This window comes from Mus musculus, chromosome 4 (assembly GCF_000001635.26).
Source record: "Mus musculus strain C57BL/6J chromosome 4, GRCm38.p6 C57BL/6J".
NCBI classification, from domain to species: Eukaryota; Metazoa; Chordata; class Mammalia; order Rodentia; family Muridae; genus Mus; species Mus musculus.
The window spans coordinates 4,054,611-4,078,055 of record NC_000070.6 but is presented as its reverse complement, the minus strand read 5'-3'; the positions used below and the strand labels follow the sequence as shown (position 1 = coordinate 4,078,055).

The 23,445-nt window shown below is 37.8% G+C and overlaps 1 protein-coding gene and 1 long non-coding RNA gene across 3 annotated transcripts; one reads left to right on the top strand and one right to left on the bottom strand.

The window, feature by feature from the left end:
• The first annotated feature begins 541 nt into the window (after positions 1-541).
• On the top strand, positions 542-22,130 carry Sdr16c6 (short chain dehydrogenase/reductase family 16C, member 6). 2 transcript variants are annotated; one of them, NM_001080710.2, is made up of 7 exons: positions 542-632; positions 1,133-1,479; positions 8,039-8,170; positions 14,736-14,835; positions 15,293-15,437; positions 19,170-19,295; positions 21,152-21,391. In NM_001080710.2, the coding sequence occupies exons 2-7, from the start codon at positions 1,159-1,161 to the stop codon at positions 21,276-21,278; spliced, it is 951 nt and encodes a 316-aa protein (NP_001074179.1). In that variant the 5' UTR covers positions 542-632; positions 1,133-1,158; the 3' UTR covers positions 21,279-21,391. The 2 variants fall into 2 exon arrangements, with proteins under 2 accessions (NP_001074179.1, XP_017175682.1); XM_017320193.2 differs by lacking the exons at positions 542-632; positions 1,133-1,479 and adding an exon at positions 2,253-2,696 and having other exon boundaries at positions 21,152-22,130.
• Gm52721 lies at positions 21,090-22,525 on the bottom strand. Its single transcript, XR_003955365.1, has 3 exons — positions 22,429-22,525; positions 22,003-22,094; positions 21,090-21,245 (listed from the first exon to the last, which is right to left on the bottom strand). It is a non-coding gene; the product is annotated as a predicted gene, 52721 (long non-coding RNA).
• Between the last annotated feature and the right edge of the window lie 920 nt (positions 22,526-23,445).

Genomic DNA, 23,445 nt, shown 5'->3' with positions numbered 1-23,445 from the left:
AAAGGACCCATTAGTTCCAAGAACAGCTGTTCTAGTTGTAAAGACCTGAGTGACAGTTACGGAGACTTCTGCTTTTGAATAGCTAGCTATGTGACTGCCCAATGAAATAACTGAAGATTTTCTGTTTCAGTATAAATTAGCAATACTATACTTAACTTATCCCTCCCAAAAGTAATTATATGAATCAGGTGAAAATATATAGAGGATTTATGTGTAGTATAATATGATTTCTATATTATTATTAAACAGTCACCAAATAGAAGAGCATTATCTATTAGATCATTAAGATGACTCATGTGTGTTGTCTAGGGTTGGGGGGGGTGTTGTTGTCTTGTTTTGTTTTGTCAACTTGACAAAAGCCAGTATCATCTGAGAAAAGTGAACCTCAGTTGAGAAAACTGCCTCTATCACATTGGCCTGCAGGCAAAGGCCAACAGGTGGTAGATGTGGGAGGGCCCAGCTCACTGTGAATGGTGCCACCCCTGAGCAGGTGGTCATGGACTGTATAAGAAAACTGGCAGAACAAGCCAGTCAGCAGTACTCGTCCACGGTCTCTGCTTCACTTTCTGCCTCAGATTCCTACCTTTAACTCCTTTCTTGACTTCCCTTCATGACGGACTGTAACCTGTAAGGTAAATTAAACCTTTTCTTCCCTAAGTTCCTTTTGCTTGTGACCTTTATCACAGCAATAGAAAACAAACTAAGACAAAGCAGTAGAAAAGTGGCTAGACCAAGTGTCCCAAGTCTTAGTTTGCTTATCATATAAGACTGAGTGAGTTAAGACATACAAGTTAAGATTGTATGTCCCTAACTACAAAGCTATTCTTATCATCTATAGCCTACCTATCAATCACAGTATCTGAAAATGGGTGTTCTATAAATTAAGATGTTTCTTATTAACATAAAGTGTTCTCATAATCAGTGTTTATGCAATTTAATAATTAAGATGTTTCTTGTTGACATAAGTGTTATCATGCTCATTGTTTATATAATTTACTACTCATCAGTTATGACAATTTCTACTAAAGCTATAATTTGAAAATACTGTCTCAGATATAAAGCCCTTGTACTAAATGATACACTGCAGCTGTTGTAATAAAATAGACTTACCAGTTACTTTCCCCCTTATTAGGACGTTGCTTTCTTCAATCAATCAACATGAATTCAGTGGCAGACACAGCTATCTTTTTTGGAAAGTTTCTATATTACTTTTTAGAATCTTTAGTTTTCAAAGTAATTCCTAAAAGGAAAAAGGATGTTTCTGGAGAGATTGTACTTATAACAGGAGCTGGAAGTGGACTTGGAAGGCTACTGGCCATACATTTTGCCAGCCACGGGGCCACTTTAGTTCTCTGGGACATTAATCAAGAAGGCAATATGGAAACCTGTAGACTGGTCAAACAAAAAGGTGATGTGAAAGTCTTTGCCTATAAGTGTGATTGCAGCAGCAGGATAGAGGTCTACAGAGTTGCTGATCAGGTGAGTTTATCAATGCTCTTTGCTACAATTCTGGGAAAACTGCTTCTAACCTGCATTTTTAATACTACAAGGGGGAAGGGATTTATTATAGGTTCCCCCAAAGATTGCTGTGTATCTACAGTTTAATTCTGTTCATCTTAAATATGACTTTATATTTAAGACAAAAAGCGGCATAGCCTAGTAGGACTTGTCCTGACTTCAGAGCCCAATGCTCCTGACTGCTTTGCTGAGTGACCTACCCACTTCAGAACCCAGTCCTGTCTGGCAGCTTTGCTTAGGGATTCACCTGTGGTTGGTAGACACTCTGCCAAGCCCCAGATCTCCTGATTTTGTTGTGCAACTTTAACAATGTCGCCTTGCGACACACACCTGCATATCTGTGAAGTGAGTGGTTGGCAAGTTCATGCTGTGCAACTTTAACTACCCATTGTCCCATAACTTTGATGACAATTAAATCACACCCAGGCCTATGGCAAACCTATTGCCACATTGTGTTTTTTGAAAACATTATAAGGAGTATAAAGGGGAAATCACTCAGTGTACAAAAGTTCTCACAGTTTACCTATTGGTATTGTCTAACTTTGGGTGAGATGTTTCACCTTAGCCATGGTTCCCTTGGCAGACACAGCACAACACAGCACATAGGAGATCAACAAAGGAAACATCAGTGAGGCAGGAAGGAAGAGAAACTATAGGCAGACATCGTTATTGCTGTTTCCACAGAAAAGAACAGGCTATTTAATAACTGTATAATTTGTGTGATTTCAAAGGGATCTAGAACATAGGAACATCTTGGTTTTCAGCTCTATGACTCAGGCATGATTGAAATAGACATATTAGTAACCTAGACTGCAGTAACCCTATCAGAGGAAGGAATTGGACATATGGGATTAATGGCTTTCTCAAAAAAAGACTAATGTACCAGCCTCTAGTCAGAGTCTCAAGGCTGATTCAAAATATTTGAACAAACAAGCCAAAGAAAAAGAATATATAAAACTAGCAACTCTATTATTTTTATCTGTGTTACTCTTTTCAGCAAATGTGCACCTCATAAACCAATTCATCACTACACCTTGGCCTTATGAAATGTATTTTGCTGTCATCATTCCTGTTAAACAGAGGAAGAAGCCATGGAGCACTGACCTTGTAGTTTACCCAAGATCACAAGGCAGAAACTGGCAAGAGACAGAGTCATGGCAGGTAGCTGGGAGTCACAGGTACATACAGTTTGACACAGAACCCCAAGAGATTTCTTTGTAATCCAGTTTCTCTATGTGCAATTCAACTTTGTATTTATTTAAAATTAATACTGAGTAGCCGTGATACCACCTGAACCTCTTGCTTCATACTTCCTTACTTTCCTCTCCCTCTTTCCTTGATTGAGGATCCGCAGGTTTTGAACTTTTGTAACTCCCTGGCAGATAACAATGTGGCCATTATAGCTCCCTGGGTCCATTTTGGTACAGAACAGGGGAAATCAAAAGGGAAAGAAACATGGCAGAAAGAGCTTCCAGCAGAACGGATTTCGGGTGAACTTAATGTAATTTGATGAGTGCGGGATTCTGTCCCAGAACCAGGCATCAACCAGTTCAGGGTGCCCAGAAAAACCTTTGCTACTGTCTCTGATCATATACAAACTTCACAGTGAAACAGGAACTATCATTTTGCTACTTTGTCCATTATGAAATAGAGACAGTGAGAGTTGAAGGAATTTAGCCAGGTCATAGATCAGGAATCCAATGGCTCTAAAGTGGCCCTAGAACCCCTGCTACCTTATCCCAGGAGCATCATCAGTGAGTTGTGAGCAATGTGAGCATCCCTGAACCTTTCCCTATGCTGAAACATATCATCACCTTCTATACCACCATCCTTGTCTCCCTACAAAGCATTCTGTTCTGGTTGAAATTTCCTTGGTGTCTGAAAGAAAAAGATTCTAAAAAATTAGAAATATTTGCCATTGAAATATATCCAAAAGGTTTCTTTTTGGCCACTATCTTATAATTATCGTGTTTCCAGGTTTACCCCTCTATCATCTTTTTGGCTTAATTGTAGTTAGTTCTTAAGTACTGGGAAACCCAAATACTTTACCTGTAAGACTTTAACAAATGGCAGACATCATCCTCACCCTTGAAATGGATGGAGAACCAGTTAGTGTGGCAGCATTCCAAAGGGCAGAGTAATTAGCTTTCCATAAGCAGAGAAAGAAAGAATTTTCATTTCCAGCATGCAAAGTCAACAAATACAGTCAAACATAGTGACACATAACTGTAATCCAAACTTTGGGAAGGGTAAGGCAGGAAAATTGCAAATTCCAGGAGAACTGAGGCTATAGTCTTGATGATTAAGAATAGCAAATTTGTCAGGCACTGGCAGAGCCTCTCAGGAGACAGCTGTATCAGGCTCCTGTCAGCAAGCTCTTGTTGGCATCCAGAATAGTGTCTGAGTTTGGTGGTTGTATATGGGATGGATCCCCAGGTGGAGCCAGAAGTGGATGCTCGCAGCCATCCATTGGACAGAGAACAGGGTCCCCAATGAACAAGCTAGAGAAAATACCCAAGGAGCTGAAGGGGTTTGCAGCCCCATAGGAGGAACAACAATATGAACTAACCAGTACCCCCAGAGCTCCCTGGTACTAAACCACCAACTAAAGAAAACACATGGTGTGACTTATGGCTCTAGCTGCATATGTAGCAGAGGATGGCCTAGTCGGTCATCAATGGGAGGAGAGGCCCTTGGCCCTATGAAGGTTCTATGTCCCAGTATATGGGAATGCCAGGGCCAGGAAGTGGATAGGTTGGTGAGTTGAGGGGGGCTGGTAGGGGATTTTTGGAGGGGAAACTAGGATAGGGGATAACATTTGAAATGTAAATAAAGAAAATATATAATTAAAACAAGGGAAAATTTGTGTAAGAGCAAGTATTGTATGCCACTACAGATATGTGTGTCCTCTCAGAAGTGGTGAGTCTTTTGGCAGGTTATTAATGTCCCATAGCCTGTTTCCTCACCCATGAGCTAGAATAATGTCTTCCTTAAATGTCCACTCTAAGTAGAGTGAAAATTAAATTCCACAATCTAGATAATAACTCCTCCTGCTGTAGTGACTCTCAGATGTAGGACTTCCTCTTGGAGTGACACCAATGGCCATTCATTCTCTAAGATGTTTAATGATTTTATATGAAAGGCTCTACCTTCTTTTCCCCATTTTTTTGACCAGGTATCCCTCTGTAGTGTGAGATTGAGCCCTTCTTTACACTGATTGTCTTACCAAACCAGTAAGATATCCTTTCAACTTGGTCTTTTGTGAATGTTTTCCTTGGACCTAACATTTCTCCAAAGCAGAGAGGTCTAATCTCAAGACCAGCCCATATTAACTCACTTACCTATATCAACAGCAGATAGATAGATACATATTCAAAGTTTCTCCAACTGGTAGGTTCAGCACATAGCATTGACCAGGAATTAGAAAAGTCAGGATAGGTCAGGATAGGCAATGCTTCTTGTCTAGAGGAAAGAAAGAGTAGTTGTATCTTTCAGAAGATTTGGAATTTCTCTCTCTCTCTCTCTCTCTCTCTCTCTCTCTCTCTCTCTCTCTTCTCTTCTCTTCTCTTCTCTCACTTCTCTCCTCTCTCTTCTCTTCTCTCTCTCTCTTCTATCTCTCTCCTCTCCTCTCTCTCTCTCTCTCTCTCTCTCTCTCTCTCTCTCTCTCCCCCTCTCTCATTTTCACATCATTGGTTCGCCTGTTTATTACTCTGCCCCAGAATCAGCTTTATCACTGTGACCTACAGAAGTACAATCTGAGACAAAATGGCAGGAGAGAGACACACTTTATTTAATATTCCTGAGTATGGTTTACTCCAAACAAGACTCATGATGTTTAGTTGACTATGCAAGCAGCAGAAGTGGACCATGTGAAAATGAAGAGATGAGATAGCTGTGAAGCTTGTAAAAATCCTACTGGAAGATTATGTTCAGATTAGAACTAGTCTTTTTAGCAGTTTACAAAGGGTCACAAAAGTCTCTGGGCACTGGAACAAATACACCATTGTTTGGGAGGTCTTCAATCCAACCATGACTTACCCTAGCCAAACAGTAATCAGGGAATTGACTACTATAGAAATTAGCCATCACGCACCCACATGCTCACAGTAAACCTTAATGGCTGTAAGAAGAAATATTCTCAGAAACACCCAGGCAGGAATGTCTTCACACTTTGCTGGCACTAAAGACCATCAGGAGAGAACACCAGAGCAATAGAGAGATGCAAGTCAGGAAACAGGTCATGCTGGGGCCAGCTCTTTTCCCAACAATGCAGGAAGCTAAGGTGGGAGGATCCCAAGCTCAAGTCCTGCCTGGGCTATAGAACAAGAGCAACACCTATATAAGCATCTAAGCAACTTACTGAAGTCTGAAGCAAAGGAGAGGGCTAGTGAAACAATTTCCTAGTAGGATGCTTGCCTAGCATGCACAAGATCCAGGGTTTCTCTCTATTATCAAAAATGAAAGGAAGGGAAGGAGGGAGGAGGGAGGGAGGAAGAGAGAGGGGATATTACCCTTACACAGCAGGTCATCTCCTTATGGAAATCATTATTTTTAACCAAGAGAACAGATTTATTATGGCTTATGTTTTCAGGCCATGGTAACCTGAACCATTGAAGCCAATCAGGAGAAGCAGCACTTACTTCATCACAGGGGGCACAGGGCATGGCAATGTGCCTGCTTACCACAAGGCCAGGAGTGGAATAAAGCAATGCTATAGCCCACAATCCCCACTGAGAATTCTTTCAACGACCGAAACTTTCTGCTAGATCCCACATCCCAAAACTACCAAAAACACAAAACTGGATACCAAGCCTTGGGGGAACTTTCCAGGTCTGAAATATACCATGCAAGAAGGAAGATGTACAAAGTCTTAGGAAAGTATTTTATATTCTTTGACGTAGACATCACATGGGTATATGAATTTACTAAATTCATCCAATTAAATACTTCAATAGTACATATTTGTAATACCATATATGGTTAAAAACACAGTAAGAGTTTTTGCTCTTTTGTGTATTTTTTTTCTAGAGGTAAATATAATAATATTATTTCCTCTTCCCTTTCCTTGCTTCTTTTCAAATTCATGCTCTCTTTCTCTTTCAATGTTTTATACACACACACACACACACACACACACACACACTACATATTTACCAAAACAACCAACTAGAGGCCAGATTCCTAGGGAAGACTAGTTCTCCCTCTTTCAGCAGTCCTTAGTTGTTTTTGTTTAGAAGTATAGGATTGTAAAATATCAATTGGGCTAGGTACCCCACCATCAGAAGTTCTCTGTATTTTGACTAGTTATAGTTTCTGTAATGGTCTCCATCTGTTGCAAAAAGTTTCTTTGATGAGGGAAGGGAACTACACTTACCTGTGAATATAAGGAAAAACGTTTAGAATGCCATTAGATATTACACTGACAGTAGAGTAGAGGTAGTGGGTTATTCTCTAAGATCCATGATCTCAACAACCCCTGTAATTGGCTAGATTTCCAGTACCTGGAATGATCTTCTTCCTGTTAAGCGGGCCTTAAATTCAATTAGACAGTTTTTGGTTAAGATGTGAGTGGCAATATTGCACCCTTAAGGGATATTTTTCCCTGGTGGTCATTATTGTGGCCTATAGGCATCACAACAGGTGAGAATTCCCTATTGGTGCCCTCTCCCTTGGCAGCTTTCAAAGTGCCTTCCAGTACTATGTACGATGGTCCTTGGGAAGGCGACATTTCAGGGGGCTATGTCCAGGGTGCATTGTGTCTTCACAAAGAATATACAAGAGATATTAAGAAGGAAATGGTCAAAATTGGGGATGACTTAATTTGGCTGCAGTGATGGAAGATGGGAGGAAGGAAAAAATATAACACAAAGGATGTTTGGGAGAGACTTAAAAATCAGATTATTTTTTGTTTATGTAATATTATAGATAGCACATATAAGTGTATATAAACATATACTGTTTAAATGAAGTTATGTAGGCTGACAATGCTCCCAGCAAGATAGAGTCTCTGATCAAAACACTGGTACCAGACCTGAGAAACTTCCATTTAGGTTGTTCATCAGAGGAATCCAAGAGACTCTCAAAACCATATAAGCTGCTGACATGTCCTTGGTTGTCCTCAAGAAGAAACTGTGTACTTTAAGCAAAATTTCCACATTGAAATATTTGTTTCAAAAAGTATCCCAGTATAACTTTTAAATTGACTAACTTCTTCATGAAGAGACAAAACAAATTAAATACTTTAAAGGAAATGATAGGAAAGTATGGTTGAACAGTGGAGGTGTGTTCATATCACTAAGTGATTTCATAGTAGTGGGAACATCGTAGAGTCTCCTTACATAAGCAAATGTAGCTAAGTGTCAGTAGGCAATTTAATCTTAACATTACCTCTATCTGTCATTGACATGCTGTGTACTCCACAACTACACTTAAGTAAAACACATGGAAATGAGACTTAGGAAAATAAATGTCAAAAATTCAACATTTTAATCAATGCCATGTGTCTCTCATTTCTGGGTAGGTTAAAGAAGAAGTCGGTGATGTCACAATTCTTATTAATAATGCAGGTGTTGTGACAGGAAAGTCATTCCTCAATACTCCGGATCACTTGGTGGAAAAATCATTTCTTGTCAATGCCATTTCTCACTTCTGGGTAAGTCTCTCTCATGTTTACTAGTGAGCATCAGAATTCTCTGCATTTCCAGAAACAACTGTTCAGTTATTTGCCAAGAAATATACCATTTGTCTGTTTTCTGTTGATATTCGAGTCTCACCTCACCAGGTTCTGCTATATGTGGCCTAGATTAGTTTTCCCTGCTCTTGCCCTACCCCAAAGTCTCAGTGACATCTCTAACTGCCTTTGACAATGAAAATGTTCTCTCTCTTCTTCCTAAGATGCTAATTACTGGAAACATGACTGGTGAGAATGAAGAGCTAAATTCTTATTTTTATATTCTTTAATAATAATATATAATGGATAACAATTAGTGTACATTTAATTAGCCACCAATGCCTAGAGGCTAAGGCTTTGGAAAGTGCCACTCTACAGAGAAGGTAAGAGATTGAAGGATCTGGGACTACAAAAATTCTTTCCATTGGGAGGGAATATGCTTGTGAAAGAAAATAATCACCAGTAAATGGTAGTTAGTGCAGGGTGTAGTATATCCAAATGACGGCAGCCAGGGTCATAGGTGATATGGAGACTGTCAAAGAGTAACAGACATTAGTGTTTTGTCTCTGGAAGACCTGGGAATGGATTTGTTTCAGGTCTCCTAATTCTTACTTACTGCAACTCAAAATTTTCACAATCTTCATCATCTTCACACCGTTGTCTTCATCCTTGGTCACCAGGAAGTGGTGTGAAATCACACTGGAGAACAGAATTTTCTTTCAGTCAATACTAATAGAGCAATTAACACAATGCTTGTGTACTTTAGATCTCCTATAAACATTCCTACATGCTCTTACTTTCCTTCCCTGTTCATTTCCTCTTAAGCTTTTTTCCTGGATGATGGTAAATGCCATTCATGTTGGTAGGTGGGCCAAGATCCACACACCAGGAATCATATCATACGCATAGAAATTACCTTGATTTTCTCCTTTATAAAAACACTGTCCTGCCTGCCAAGCAAGCCTTGCCCAAGTATATGTCCCTCCATCTTTGACACCAGCTGTTCAAGCCACCTCTTTCATTTACTGACAGTTTATCATGGCTTTCCATCTTCAATCCTGATGCCTTCTACCTGATCTTCATAAGGAAGTATGGTGATATTTCCACTGTATTGCTCAAACAATCTCAATTGATGTAAGAATCAAACAGTCCTCATTCAGAGGGTCCCAAGCACATCGCATAGAGAGTGGAGTAGGGTTTCATAGCATAGCTTGTAAACCCTATCATGACATGGAATTAGCTTCTTTTATCTATCTCCAAACTCTCTTTTTCCTTACTTCTTACTCATGTTCAATTTCTTCCAGAAATCCTCACTAAACCCTACTATGTCAAAACGTCCTCAGAGGGTCTTGGCATGAGCTGTATTCTCTGACAAATTCTTCCTCCTGACTCTCATCCTTCTGGCTTACTGTTGTCATTGAGCCTGCATTTTACATCATGTCTAAGTACAGTTGTGACCTTAATTATTTACACAATTAACAGTAAAAAGATTCAATAAATGCACATAAGCCCTTGTGGTATATGTCAGCAAATTTAGGCATTATTCTGAGCAACCAATAAAACCAGGGCATCCACTTCCATCCAAAAATTACAGAATTACTCATATCTAAAATTTGAGAGATTCAAAATTCATATATTGCTTCCTTGCACTAGATTCACCTGCTCCAAAGCTTGATGGCCAAATTCATCATAGATCTCTCCAAACGCTGCACGTATAGCACTCCTAGTGAGAGAATTCTTTTCTCCAAAATGTTAAGCTTGCTAATCTGTGAAAAACTGCCATTCCTTATTATGCACAAATATTTTTCCCTTGATTCTAATAATACCACACAAAGAATTTGACTCTAGCTTGCATGCTAAATAAAGGAGTATAGTATTATAAATAAACTGAGATTTCAATCTCATCCAAAAAATGTCCTTACATAAATTTAGTATATGCAATAATTTTTAAAGAAATAAGTCAAGAATAAAGGTAAAGTGCTTTCCCATACACCTATCAATATACTCAGCAGAAAATAAAACGGTATTTACCATAAGTATCCCTCACTAGCCCTTCACAGCCTTTCCTTCATACCTACAGATTCAATCAATCCCTAACTGAAAATATTTGAAAAATGATGTTGCATCTAGAGAGAACAAGTATAAACACTTTCTTGCTATTATTCCTTTAACAATACAGTATAAAACAATATATATATAAACAATGTATATATATATACATATAGCACTGACATTGAATTATATGCTATAAGTAACAGACATGACTTAAAATTTGCAAAAGAAAGTTTGTAGATTATACACAAACACTATATCATGCTATATAAGGGGCCTCTATAACCTTGAATTTTGTTATCTATTGGCATCTGGGATCTAACGTTTCTCCAAGACCTGTTCAGAGTATACTTCTCCATAGCCACTAGTTTTGAGTTAACTGCTGTACAGTATAACTATAAGATACCATTTTTCTTTTTTTTATTGATATTTTCTTTATTTACATTTCAAATGTTATGCCTTTTCCTGGTTTCCCCTCCAAAAATCCCCTATCCCATCTCTTCTCCCCTTGTTTCTATGAGGGTACCATTTTTAATCTTTCAATATAATCTTAACAAATAATTAATCTTATCATTCTCTTAGAATATAAGGTACATACAACATTGAAATCATGATCTTAATTAATAGTTCATTTTAAAAGGTCAAAATGTATTTGATGATTCAATACTTACCTACTCTTTCTGTGGGGTACCCACCAGAGAAGACTGCTCAGACATGGCGTTAAACCAGTAGAAAGTCTTTTCTAGTCAGCCAGCAACTCTACTGGGTGTTCAGGATACCACGGTAGCATCTGGCCTTTCTCAGGGTGAGCTTTTAAGCACAAAAATCATTATTTTGGGTCGACATACTTTAGTTAATAAGAGCAGTTAACTAGAAACATAACTACAGAAGCAAAAAAGCAAGGTTCATAATTCAGAGACTTACCGAGAACTATGGACTTTGGTGGATTAGGCCTTTGTTCTCATTTTGACAGATGGTGCTATCTGCTTGCTGAGTGTTATTGGCTGAATGGTATCTCCATGAAGGGGTCAGTTGTGCTAAGGTCTGAAGGCCTACTAAGTTCTGGGGCCCTGATACACTATGAATTTTTACTTCTTTTAAAATTTTACGGATAAAATTCTCATATAGTTACCCAACTAATGCAACTCCCGAAACTTCAAGTCATTGAAATTGACACTGTCTGTGCATCAGTATGATCTCTGGTGATGCCAAAAGGTTGTCAAAGAGGTAAACTTAAAATGTGTAAAGGATAATCCACACATGTAAGTCGAAAAGAAATTCAGCACTACCAACTTTGTTTTTGGTAGTAAAAAGATCACTTTTGATTTGAATGAATAGATATTCCATGAAAATAGAAATAATTTTTCATACCTGTAAAAGTGTGGAAACACTCAGTAAGATCATTCAATAGGTGTTTCTCATAGAAAACAAACACTTGAATAACTGCAATAAAATAAAATCAAGTGAATTTAATGGTTCTTTACATCACAACCTACACATAAAAAATTGGAAAAAAAGGCACAGCTTTTTATAGAACAATTATAATTTGTTTACACAGTTATTTTAATATAGATAATAACAACCTATACCCAGTGTAATCTCTTGTTAATTGCCATTATTAAAAATACTTCATGGGCTGAGGAAATGGCTCAGTGGGTAAAAGTGCTTTCCAAGTATGAAAGCCAGAGTTCTCATCCCCAGAATCTACATTAGTGCCAGGCAAGCTTGACAGCCAGCCTGTAATCCCAGCTCATGAGAAGCAGAGTCAGGAGACAATGGCAAACTACCTAGCTGGATAAGTCAGATTGGTGAGCTCTGAGTTCAGTTTAGAGACTCTATCTCAATAGTGTAAGGCAGAGAGCAAACTCAAGAGACAACTAACATCAACCTGTAACTCTACATATACACAACACACACACACACACACACACAAACAATACCCTACACATATACATAAGCACACAAAAAATATTTCACAAAATTAAAGAGCATTCTTGACAAATTATTGCTAAATGAACACTTCTCTGTATTTCTTTTCTTTTCTTAATAATACCCATGGAAAGAGTGTAAATTATGTATTTCTATCATTAATTCATCTTCAAAACATCCTTTAAGAAGTCCCCATCAATACAGTATGAGTAAAGTCCCAGACAGGCTTTTCCAGCCTTTAAATTACGTGCTATTCTGAGTGAGATGGTGAACTCTTAGACATACCATCCCAGCCCAGTGGGTCATTTCCTTGTCAATGTATCTGCAATACATGGCCCCTGCCCATTAATCACTCGGTCACTCTCTCAAAATCAACTGTTATGGTGCCGCTCAGCCAGTGCTCAGAGAACTCTTATTTCACTTAAAATGGCCTCAAAGTACAAGATCAATGTTTTTGTCAATTTTTGTATGCCAAAGAATTTCCTTTTACTAGGAAAAAATCATATGCTAAAGTTGCTAATATTCATAATACACTAAGGTATTTTGAACAAAGAGATGTCACATTAATATAACTTTGTCACAGTATATTATTATATTTGTTTTAGGTTATTAGTCACTGTTGTTTATCTACTTGCTTAGTTTATAAATTAAACTTTATCATAACCATGTAGCTATGCATGGGAAAATGCATCCCACACATATGATTTAATATTTGCAAAGACTTCAGAATTAACAAGGGTCTTAAAAATCCATCCTTTCTGGATATGGGGTGAGGGCTCCTGTAAGTGCCCAGAAAATTTTGTCTTCGACTGAAAATATAGAAAATTAGAAGAAAATCCAACCCCAGCACAAAATAAAACTCCGAAAACAGTTAGACCTCCGTGCGTGGCTTACAGATGCCCCTGGACTATTCGTCCCAGCAGTGACTGGCTATTCTGCAGGCTGTTACAGACATCAACATTCTCTCAGTCACACCTGGGAACTTTCTCTGCCTCAGTGCCTACAATTCCATAACAAAGTGGAACTGACCCACATCATCAACATTTTATTCACTTCCCTTTCTTGAAAATTGCATAAGCTCTCAGATACAAAACTGGTATCATGGTGGAACCTCTACCTAGGTTTCTAGACCCTGAATTTCACAAAGACTAATGGGTGGCAACATAGAAAATACCTATAGGACTCAATTAGATCCTTCAGGCTTTTGAGCTGAAAGACAATAACTGGATCTTGCCACTACCAGCCAGCTTACAGTCATGACGAGATTTCAGTCATTTAAAGGGACAGACGCCATAGCTACAAGGGACAGATCCTTTCATTGACACTGTACATTAGCATGAAATGACAAAAGAACACAATTGTCATCAACGAAGCAGAAATTTGGGCATTAGTATAGCAGCCACAGAACAAGGTTAACAAAACAAAATGAAACTACGATGCTGTTTTAGGTGCAGTGGCCTCTCTGTGTTAGATTTGTGCAGTCTCTCAGAAGCTCCACTGTGAAAATATGACACTGTCAAACTCACATACCTCGTAGGAACAGTGATGAATGATAGGACAGATCAGATCAGGCCAGTCTTTAGAACATACTAAACTCTTGTCCTAAGCCAGCAGAATGTCAGACCTGACAAAATAGCGACATGAGAAACTTGGACTTAGATAGTAATAAGGAAAAGATCACATAAATAATATCCCTGCCCTGGTTTTGACTCTCAGGTGAGCAGTAAAAGGAAACACAGCATATTGTTTTTAGTTATTATGCTTAGCACAGCAATAGAAAGCAAATGGGGCAGCCATGGAGACACACACACACAAACAAATACAAATAAATAAACTTAAAGATCTTTTTAAAGAAAACATTCTGGTATGCTACACGGTGTGCCATTATCTCTGCCCTATTTCTACAGTTTTTCCAAACTGCCTATGAACAAGGTTTAGAGAAAGAGAGCATGTGACTGAATTTTCAGTAAATACTGTGAAACTTCCCTGAGAGAAGAGCAGGACTGAGAAAAGGGATAGGGCATTTGTGGCATGGGAACTTATGATATCATTTACAGATAAATAAACGGAGTTTACCAAAGCATACCAAAAATGTTAGTCAGGGTAGACAATTTCAAAGCACCCTTCTTATCATGCAATACAGAGTTTGCACTAAATCCATCTTCCTCTAGCAATTTCTTCCATTTCTGCTAATTCCTGAAAGTGAAGGAAATTTGTACTGATAGTAAAGTCTGGAATGTAACTGTGATTGATTTTATCGCACATTGTCAAAGTTATATAAAGAACTCGGAGCACTTTTTAAAGTTTCTACAATTATATCAAGACAATGAGTATAAAAAAGTTCTGGTTAAATTTCAAAGGTCAAAGAAAGTATACACTGTTTCGTATATCTGAGAAAATAAACTCAAAGTGGCTGTATACTTCCTACTTTCCTGCTACCTTAGAATTTAACACACCGTGAGTATTACATAGAAATTCACTAAGTGAGTTAATAAACTCAAAAAATGCTTACAGAATAATGAAAGTAACTAATTAATTAATGGCAAAATGTGTTTATATCTCCTAGACTTGTAAGGCCTTCCTTCCTGCCATGGTTAAAGCTAACCATGGTCACCTGGTCTGTATTTCAAGCATAGCAGGACTCGTTGGTATTAATGGACTGTCAGGTATCTATTTCTCTTTTCTATACTTTCTTTTATCCCCCAGAAAGAGGGCCCTTCCAGAATGCAGAGAGGCTCTTTCTGCCCCACAGGGAAATCCTACAACATTCCACCCAGAAGCTTCACCTCCCCAACCCCGCACATCTCTTTTCACAATTGCACTGGGAAACATACCCTCCTTTTGAAAAAAAAGATACATAAAATAATGTGTGTGTGTGTGTGTGTGTGTGTGTGTGTGTGTGTGTGTGTGTGTGTGTGTTTGTGTGTGCCTGCCTGTTGATTCATTGATATTCTTGTATTAAGAGAAATTGAAACAACATTAGTGTTTTTATTTGTCCACACTGGGAGGAGATACTCTGTCCTCAAGGATAAACCAGAAGAAAAGAAAAGGAGATTGTTTTTTAATAAATAATTATGAGAATTTTCCAAGCTATATCACTAGTAACCCTTCACTTTATTTCAGATTATTCTTCAAGCAAATTTGCAGCCTTTGGCTTTGCCGAGTCTCTCTTCCTTGAATTAACTATGATAATGAAAACTAAAGTTAAAAGTACCATCGTTTGCCCCTATTTCATCAAAACTGGAATGTTTGAAGGCTGTACAACCAAGTAAGTGAGCTCTTCCTCTACTCTTATAATGCTAAGATAGAACAGAAGTTAACAATGAGAATATATTAAAATATCATAGTTTAATTGAGAAAATAATTTGCTTCCTATATAAAATATAAGAGTATAAATATCCCTAATATAAAATATTTTGTGACCTTTGTTAATATATATAGGAAATGTTGTGAAGTGATTTTATATAAAGATAAAATTTATCTTTATTTATATAAAAATAAAAAATTATCTAGAACGATTTGAATCACTAGAGTGCTAATGAAAGACTTTTGCACAGGGAGCAGTGGACTACGGTGACCTTGATGTAAGGACTATGCAGATCTTATCATTGTTAGGGAAATTAACTGAAGTAATTTATATCACACAAGTCAGCAACGTTTGGAGAAAGACAGGGAGCCAACAGAAAGACCCTTATAATAGTTTGAGTTCATTGAAGCTATAAAACTAAGTTTAATGTTTTTAAGTAAAAAAAAAAAAAATTCACACAGATGAAAAAGCATTGTTTGGATGTACAGGGAAAGATTGTCTATTGCATGGCTGAAAGTCATAAGGACAGCATTTAAAATTTCTAGAGACTGATCAAAGAATATGCTGAAATTGAGAAAACTGTTCAAAGAACTTTTTTTTAAATTAGGTATTTTCCTCATTTACATTTCCAATGCTATCCCAAAAGTCCCCCATACCCACCCACCCCCACTCCCCTACCCACCCACTCCCACTTTTTGACCCTGACGTTCCCCTGTACTGGGACATATAAAGTTTGCAAGTCCAATGGGCCTCTCTTTCCAGTTTTGGCCGACTAGGCCATCTTTTGATACATATGCAGCTAGAGTCAAGAGCTCCAGGGTACTGGTTAGTTCATAATATTGTTCCACCTATAGGGTTGCAGATCCCTTTAGCTCCTTGGGTACTTTCTATCTCCTACATTGGGGGCCCTGTGATCCATCCATTAGCTGACTGTGAGCATCCACTTCTGTGTTTGCTAGGCCCCGGCATAGTCTCACAAGAGACAGCTATATCAGGATCCTTTCAGCAAACTCTTGCTAGTGTATGCAATGGTGTCAGCATTTGGAGGCTAAGTATGGGACGGATCACCGGATATGGCAGTCTCTAGATGGTCCATTCTTTCGTCACAGCTCCAAATTTTGTCTCTGTAACTCCTTCCATGGGTGTTTTTTCCCAATTCTAACTTTTTGAAAGTCCCAGTCCTTGAAAGACTGTTACTGTCAGAACTGTAACTGACGTTACAGTTTTCATACTACACTAGTCTCTATGTGGTAGCCACTTCAGTGGGCATGGGAACTAAGTGAGGATTCCCCCCTTTCCTCAGCTCCCAGTACAGAAGAGCTGTTCTCCACATGCTGACAGTGGGGAGTCCTTATCAAACCTGCTTTCAGCAGCTCTGCCTAGAGATGGAAGTACCCTGAACGAGAAGCCTCATTCAGACAGGGCTTGCTCCTGAGTGAGGCAGCTCTGGAGAGGCCTTTGGCAAGGAGAACAGCTGTGGTGACAGTTTGGGAATATTAGTTTCTTTGAGAAACACAGAAATATTGTAAGAATATGTTTTCATTTTAACCCCAGTTGTGGGATATGAAGATGCTTCAGACTGTCCACAGCAGCTGACTATGATTTGCCTCATGCTCTAGCATGGGCATGATTTTGCCAGTTACAGATAGTTTCTTCAGCTGTGTGACATTTGGAATTCTGTGAACTTCAAAGGGTATATAAATGCCAGGGCCTTGAGAGTTGAGAGGCTGTTGGTGTGTTGTTTTTTGATCATTGGTTGATCATTGATTGATTGTTGGTTGATTGCTGTTGATTACATGCAAAAAAGAAGCAAGAAGAAATTAGATATCCTGTCAGCAAAGATCAAACTTGCCCCAAGGAACTCAATGCCCCTAATGTGCAGAAAGTAGTCTAACAATTATGTCACCCCCTTTCTTCTGTATCATTTTTTCTTTCCTAGCTAGTGTTGGGTTAAAATGGAAAAAAGGGGAATAGAGTGGAATAAAATACTAATTATTTCCTTGTAGTATATAAAATGAGTAGTTTTCTCAGGGGAGAAACTCTGGGTTTTCATCAATGTTTACCTCAACCACTGCCTGTCAGTCTTCCATTACAATTGAAGATGTATTTTAAAGTTATTTGAAAAAAAAATAATAAACTGGTTCCTGGATAGAATAGTGTTATTATAGAACCAATAAATGGATTTTATTTTAAAAAATGAAGATGGACAACATAGCTATCCATTTGATTCCAAATGTTGGTTTTAACATATTGCCACTATGATGTTTTCATATCTACAAATCTTAGTGATTATTCAAGTAAATTTTAATCATGCTAATAAACTTCATTAGAAATTTTCTAAAACCTCAGAAAGCTCCAAGAAAGATGAATACTTGGTATTCCATGTGCCCATGGCATCATCAAAATATTGAAAGACAAAAATTAATAATCCTACAAGCAGCAAGAAGAAAAATGTCTCACCATGAACAACTCAACTCAGGTGTGATTAACAGTTGAACATTCAACAGAAAAAAGGAAGGCCAAGAAGACTTCAGATGGCATACTCAAGAAATCAACCAAGAATATTTCCCAGCAAAACCATGTTGCAAAAATGGAGGCCATATGGCTGGAGAGATGGCTCAGTAGTTAAGAGCACCAGCTGCTCTTCCAGAAGTTCTGAGTTCAATTCCCAGCAACCACATGATGTATCATAACCATCTGTAATGGGATCAGATGCCTTCTTCTTGTCATGCAGGCATACATGCAAATAAAACACTAGTATACATAAGTAAATAAATCTTAATAACAAAATCTTAAAAAAAGGAAGACCACGATAGTCAGAGTTCATTCTGTTGCTCCAACCTAAAGAAACAGAAAGTTCTTCAGGATGAAACAAGTGACACCAGAGAATAAGAATTCACATAATAAAAACCATCAAGATTTAATAAAAGTAGATAACTGTGGTATAAATATAAATTTCTTTTCCTTTCTTGAACTAATTATGAACACAGTGTGATACACAATGTGTACATAATAATATTGTTGAAAGTTCAAATGAGATGAGTGGGAATGCAGCTACATTAGTCTTCAAAAATGACAGCAGATAGAAAGAGCCAGTATGAAAGGACTCTGTAATATATACCAGTTGTCCTTTGTCCCTTCAGCCTCCTTAAAATACAGAAATTATAAAGTAATAAGCACAATGTGTAATATATGTAATTATATATTATAATAGTTCTATAATAATATTATGGCATAGAGGAAGAAAAAGTAATATACCTATGTAGAAACAAAATTTCTATATCATACTCAAATTAAGGTGGTATATATCTAAAGTAGATTCTGCTAGATATAACCTTTAAAAAGCTAGTTAGCAAATAGCTTTAGAAATAAAATTTTAAGATACTGAAGGATGCCCTTGAGGTCAAAAGACCAAATCAAGTAGATCTAATAGACTTTGACAGTCACTCTGCTCAATGATAAAAGAGTGCACCTTCATATTGAACATGGTTCAAATACTGCTCAAAAGAAATTATCTTCTTGATCATAAAGTACCACCAATAAAATTTAAAATAATAAAGTCATATAAAGTATACTTTCTAGCTAAAATTGAATGCAATTATAAATCAAAACAAAAGAAACTCAACAACACTCAATACTAGTTACCACAGGAAAGTCCAGTCTATTGACAGAACCTCTGTGTTGTCATTCCAGGTATCCACTTCTCTTACCTCTCCTGGAGCAGGAGTATGTGGCTCAAAAAATTTTCAATGCTATTTTAGAGGAACAAGTTTACCTCATCATACCCAAGTTTGCATATGTTGCATTGTTTCTCAAACAGTAAGTTGGCCTTTGGGTTGGTTGTGAACAAATTGTCTGATCATTGCTAGTTTTTTATCTAGAAGGTAACTCCACTGTTATTTAAAATGATGACAAAGAATTCTAATACTGCACAAGAAGGATTTATTGGGCTTTAGTGAACCATGTCTTTGTTACTTCTGCTATTAATTAAATTGAGCCATCATGTGGGCCTCTCAAGAGGCATCTGTTCCTACACAGAAACAAAAGGCACACAAATTCTAAGGGAGGCTTTGGAGAAGTTTTGAAGTTGCTTCCTGTGATTTTGTTGTATTAGAGTTGTTATTGATGCTTGTGTGTGTGTTTTCACTCACTTACTGGGGATTATTGGGATACTATCATGTTGGATAATTCAGACTCCCAATACTCTTGCCTCTTCTTTCTGATTACTGTATGCAACACCACATCCAGGTTTTTTTATTGTTATTTCTATGTCTTTATTTTTAATCAGTTTAATTTGTATAATGCAGTTACATTTTTACAATAATGAACAAAAATAGGAGATGTTTCTGGGGAAACACTAAGGTATTTGGTTATTTCTTCATTTCACTTAGTAAAAGAGTTCCTGCAACTTTTTGAAGGCCAATACAATGTCTTCTGAGGTATTTGTGGGTAGATTCTCACAGGCCCACATCCAGTATGTAGGTATTGTCTTCTGTGTGTTGCCTACAGTCCTGATGGCTGTAAAGGAAGCTTGCCAGCATAGTACATCTGGAGTCTAGAGAGGATAGATAATTCTTTAAGATTAAATGGAACTAAAGCTTTCACATCAGGGCCTCCTCCTGCTCTGTTTCAATGCACAAGTTGTATTTTCCTTGTGAATAGTCCTTATATTTAGAAGTATTTGGGGCTTCAGGTTTATTACATCTTAGATTAGTTTATATATAATGAGGTATCTTGAAGACAGAGTCTAAACTGGTCATCCATGTGTTTCCTGCATGCTTACACATGATCCAAAGGTCATCTGGAGAAGTGCTTTTATTGTGACTTGTCATATGTCACATGTGGCGTTTTCCTCTCATGGCATCATGTTGGTTCTCTGAAAGCTCTGGATCCTAGACCATGAGGATAGTGTTACTGGGAAATACAGTACATTCTTTACTACTTTTACCTACTAGTTACATTACCTATTCTTCCTTGCTGCCCTAATTGCCTAGGAAAGCCAACATCCTCTTTGTATGACTCATCACACGTGTCTCTGACTTTCAGCACCTAACACACTAGACACCTTTCAGTTTGTGTGCTCTCTGAGGCCACAACTTCTAAACTCTTTCCTGGTCTAATGCTTACACCCAGGACAGGACCTGAGAAAGAATAAGCATGCAAAAAGATTTGCTCACTTGAATTGGGTAAAACTAGGATGATCCAAGCAGAAGTGATCTTAAACCCAGCATTATCCTTGATCTAAGCAATAGCACTTAGTCTCAGATGCACGTTAGAACCATCCTCATACTTAAAACTACTGTGTCATACACAACCTAAATTGGTATGCTTTTATTCTCATTCTTGTTAACTGTTGTCTAGTAAATAAATATATACTAAGTAAATAAGAGCCATCTGATCTCTCCAAAGTGCCAGTGAATATAGCAAGTGGAGAAAGTGGGATTTTTCAAAGCTTTGGGAATGATTATAGGGTAAAGGGAAAGCCAAAATGACCCATCATCATCCATAATGCTGATGGTCCTAACTTCAATATGGTGGTATGCTTCCATTCAGCCCTCCCATAGAATGATAGATGCACAACATGAGTGTGGATCTTCATTTAGTCCTTTCCAAGTAGTCCCTTTGGTGACTTTAAGAGTTGTAAAGAATCATAACTTTTCTCTCCTTTTCTCTAGAATAATATCTCCAAAAATGATGATTGCCCTGGGCGAGTACCTTGGTGTGGACACATGTATGACTTCGTTCACAGGGAGAGTCAAAGCAGAGGAGCTGCAGATGGAAACAAAAAGGAAAGAGCAATAGCTCAGCCATTGACCATGATAATCACATGTACAGATGAGACAGTACACTGTTGGGAATCCCTGTAATGGTTGCAGCATGCCAGCATAACCTAGGGTCATCCAGGCATTGGGAAATATGCAGTTTTGCAGTTTGTCTTCTCAGGAGACAGTTTGCACATGACTCTTTCTCTTTATCTCTTCTCTCTCCTTGTTTTTTTTTCTCTCTCTCTCAAAAAGGGTCTCAATATACTGTCTAGACTGGCCTTTCATAATCCTGCCTCAGTCTTTAAGGGCTGGATTTGAATGCATTTATCACATTTCTCAGGCATACTGATATTGTTCTAAACATTTATATTATCTTTCCAGATTTCCAAATAATTCTTAAGCTTGGTAAATAAAAAATGTTGCAATCTTTTCAGAGAATTCTAAAAAGACTATAGGATCCTATAATAGATCCAATGATCTATAGTGTCATATAGATCCTATAGTTATAAAACATTAATGCAAATTGGCCCAAATCTCATTTAAAAATAAATATTTCCAAAAAAGAAGTAATTATAAGTAATGAGCTTGCAAATCAGTGCTGTGGACTGATAACTCTTAGTTAAAAGTGTTTACTTCGCAAAATGAAGGCTAATTTGTGTTGCCTATTAACTAACTCCTACTAGGTTTAGATGACTATATGAAGACTGTTAGTGCAACTAAAACTAAACATGCTTATTGAATTAAAGAAATCTGTAACTTACCAGTTTTGTTTGCATCCCAATGTGTTGAAAAATTCTTCACTCTTTTACTTCATAAGGAAAATAAGCAATTTAGCCTTTCTATACTCTGCGGGCTTGTAAATAAAACTTGTTTTTATAATAACATCAAGAATGTTGTTTTAATTAATATATCTCAATTCAACGTATTCTTCAAACACTTGTAACATGGGAACGTGTTCTTCATGTCTGGCCATTTCACAAGCAGTCCTAACACTGGCACTTCTGGGGACCTCATACTGAGCCCATTACCCTCTCTTACATCAAAGGACTAGTGATAGTGAGAGCAGAAATCTACATTTCTACTGCATTACAATATGCCTTCTGTTACTGACAGAGCTTATTACTATGGCCTATTCTGCTATTGGGAACATGATCCTTATACATTAATGCAACTAAAGCATAGTTTACCTTGAGTCAGAAAAAAGAAGGGAGTAGTTGTACAGATAGAAGAATAAAGCAGTCCTAAGAAGAGCACCAGTAAGGCAATAAGATGTTTGACAGTTTTGTGAGTAGAAACTGGACCTGTTTTTCATTCATGTGTACTTATGGGAGAGTCTTTTGATCCACTAGGTCAGCCTATATTTACCAAATACCTTCAATCTACGATACTACAGATAGGTGAAAAAGACAGTCACTAAATATAGGACAAAAGCTTTCCAGGTGCCACTAACCACACAGAGACTTTGGTTTGGTTTGCTTCTGCCCTTTTACTGGTCAATATTGTGGGTCAATATTGTAAGCTTAAAGTATTTAAAAACTGCACAGTCTGTTCTCCTGCTTTTTATTTGCATTGACATATTTGGGATAAAACAAGTTTACAGAACATTTACCTCTCTGCACAAGAATTGACTCAAGTTCCTAATTCTATTGCCCTGGTAACCCAGGAAGTATTATGCCATACCTGTTTCTAAGAAACATTGCTTCTAAGAACCCCTGGTTGGTAGTGTGCAACTGACAGGAGTGATAAATGGACAATATCATTAAGGAGTGACATCATACTCTGGGCTTCCTGGAGCTCAAGGATTCTGCTCACTTGGAATGTGTAGTGTATATCTGTGGAATTATTGAGTCTGTGAGGATATAAGACAGACATCACATGTGCCCCATTCCAAGCTGAGAGGAAAATGTGTCTGACCTCTCTGCTGACTTCTGCATGGACTGTTGCTGGTCCTAGAACCTGGCCAAGGGGGAGGAATAGAGGATGCAGGAGGAGAGCTGTCACCACACAACAATAGTGACGCTAACCCAACCCTTGGAGCCAACTCTCCTTAGGTCTTGATTTTGCAATTGAATATTGTGTTAAACATAAGAATCTTCAAAAGCCATTGTGTTCTTCCTCCCTATTACAATATTCTTAAGTGTTTGTAGTACAATGTCCATTGTAACTCATCTAGGATTGGTAGAGGAGGCCATGAATAAAATCCA

Excerpts from the sequence above, each read along its gene's own strand:
- Sdr16c6 (NM_001080710.2), top strand. The coding sequence starts at position 1,159 with ATGAATTCAGTGGCAGACACAGCTATCTTTTTTGGAAAGTTTCTATAT. Across the intron at positions 8,171-14,735 it reads ATGCCATTTCTCACTTCTGG|ACTTGTAAGGCCTTCCTTCC; the intron begins GTAAGTCTCTCT and ends TATATCTCCTAG. Across the intron at positions 14,836-15,292 it reads TGGTATTAATGGACTGTCAG|ATTATTCTTCAAGCAAATTT; the intron begins GTATCTATTTCT and ends ACTTTATTTCAG.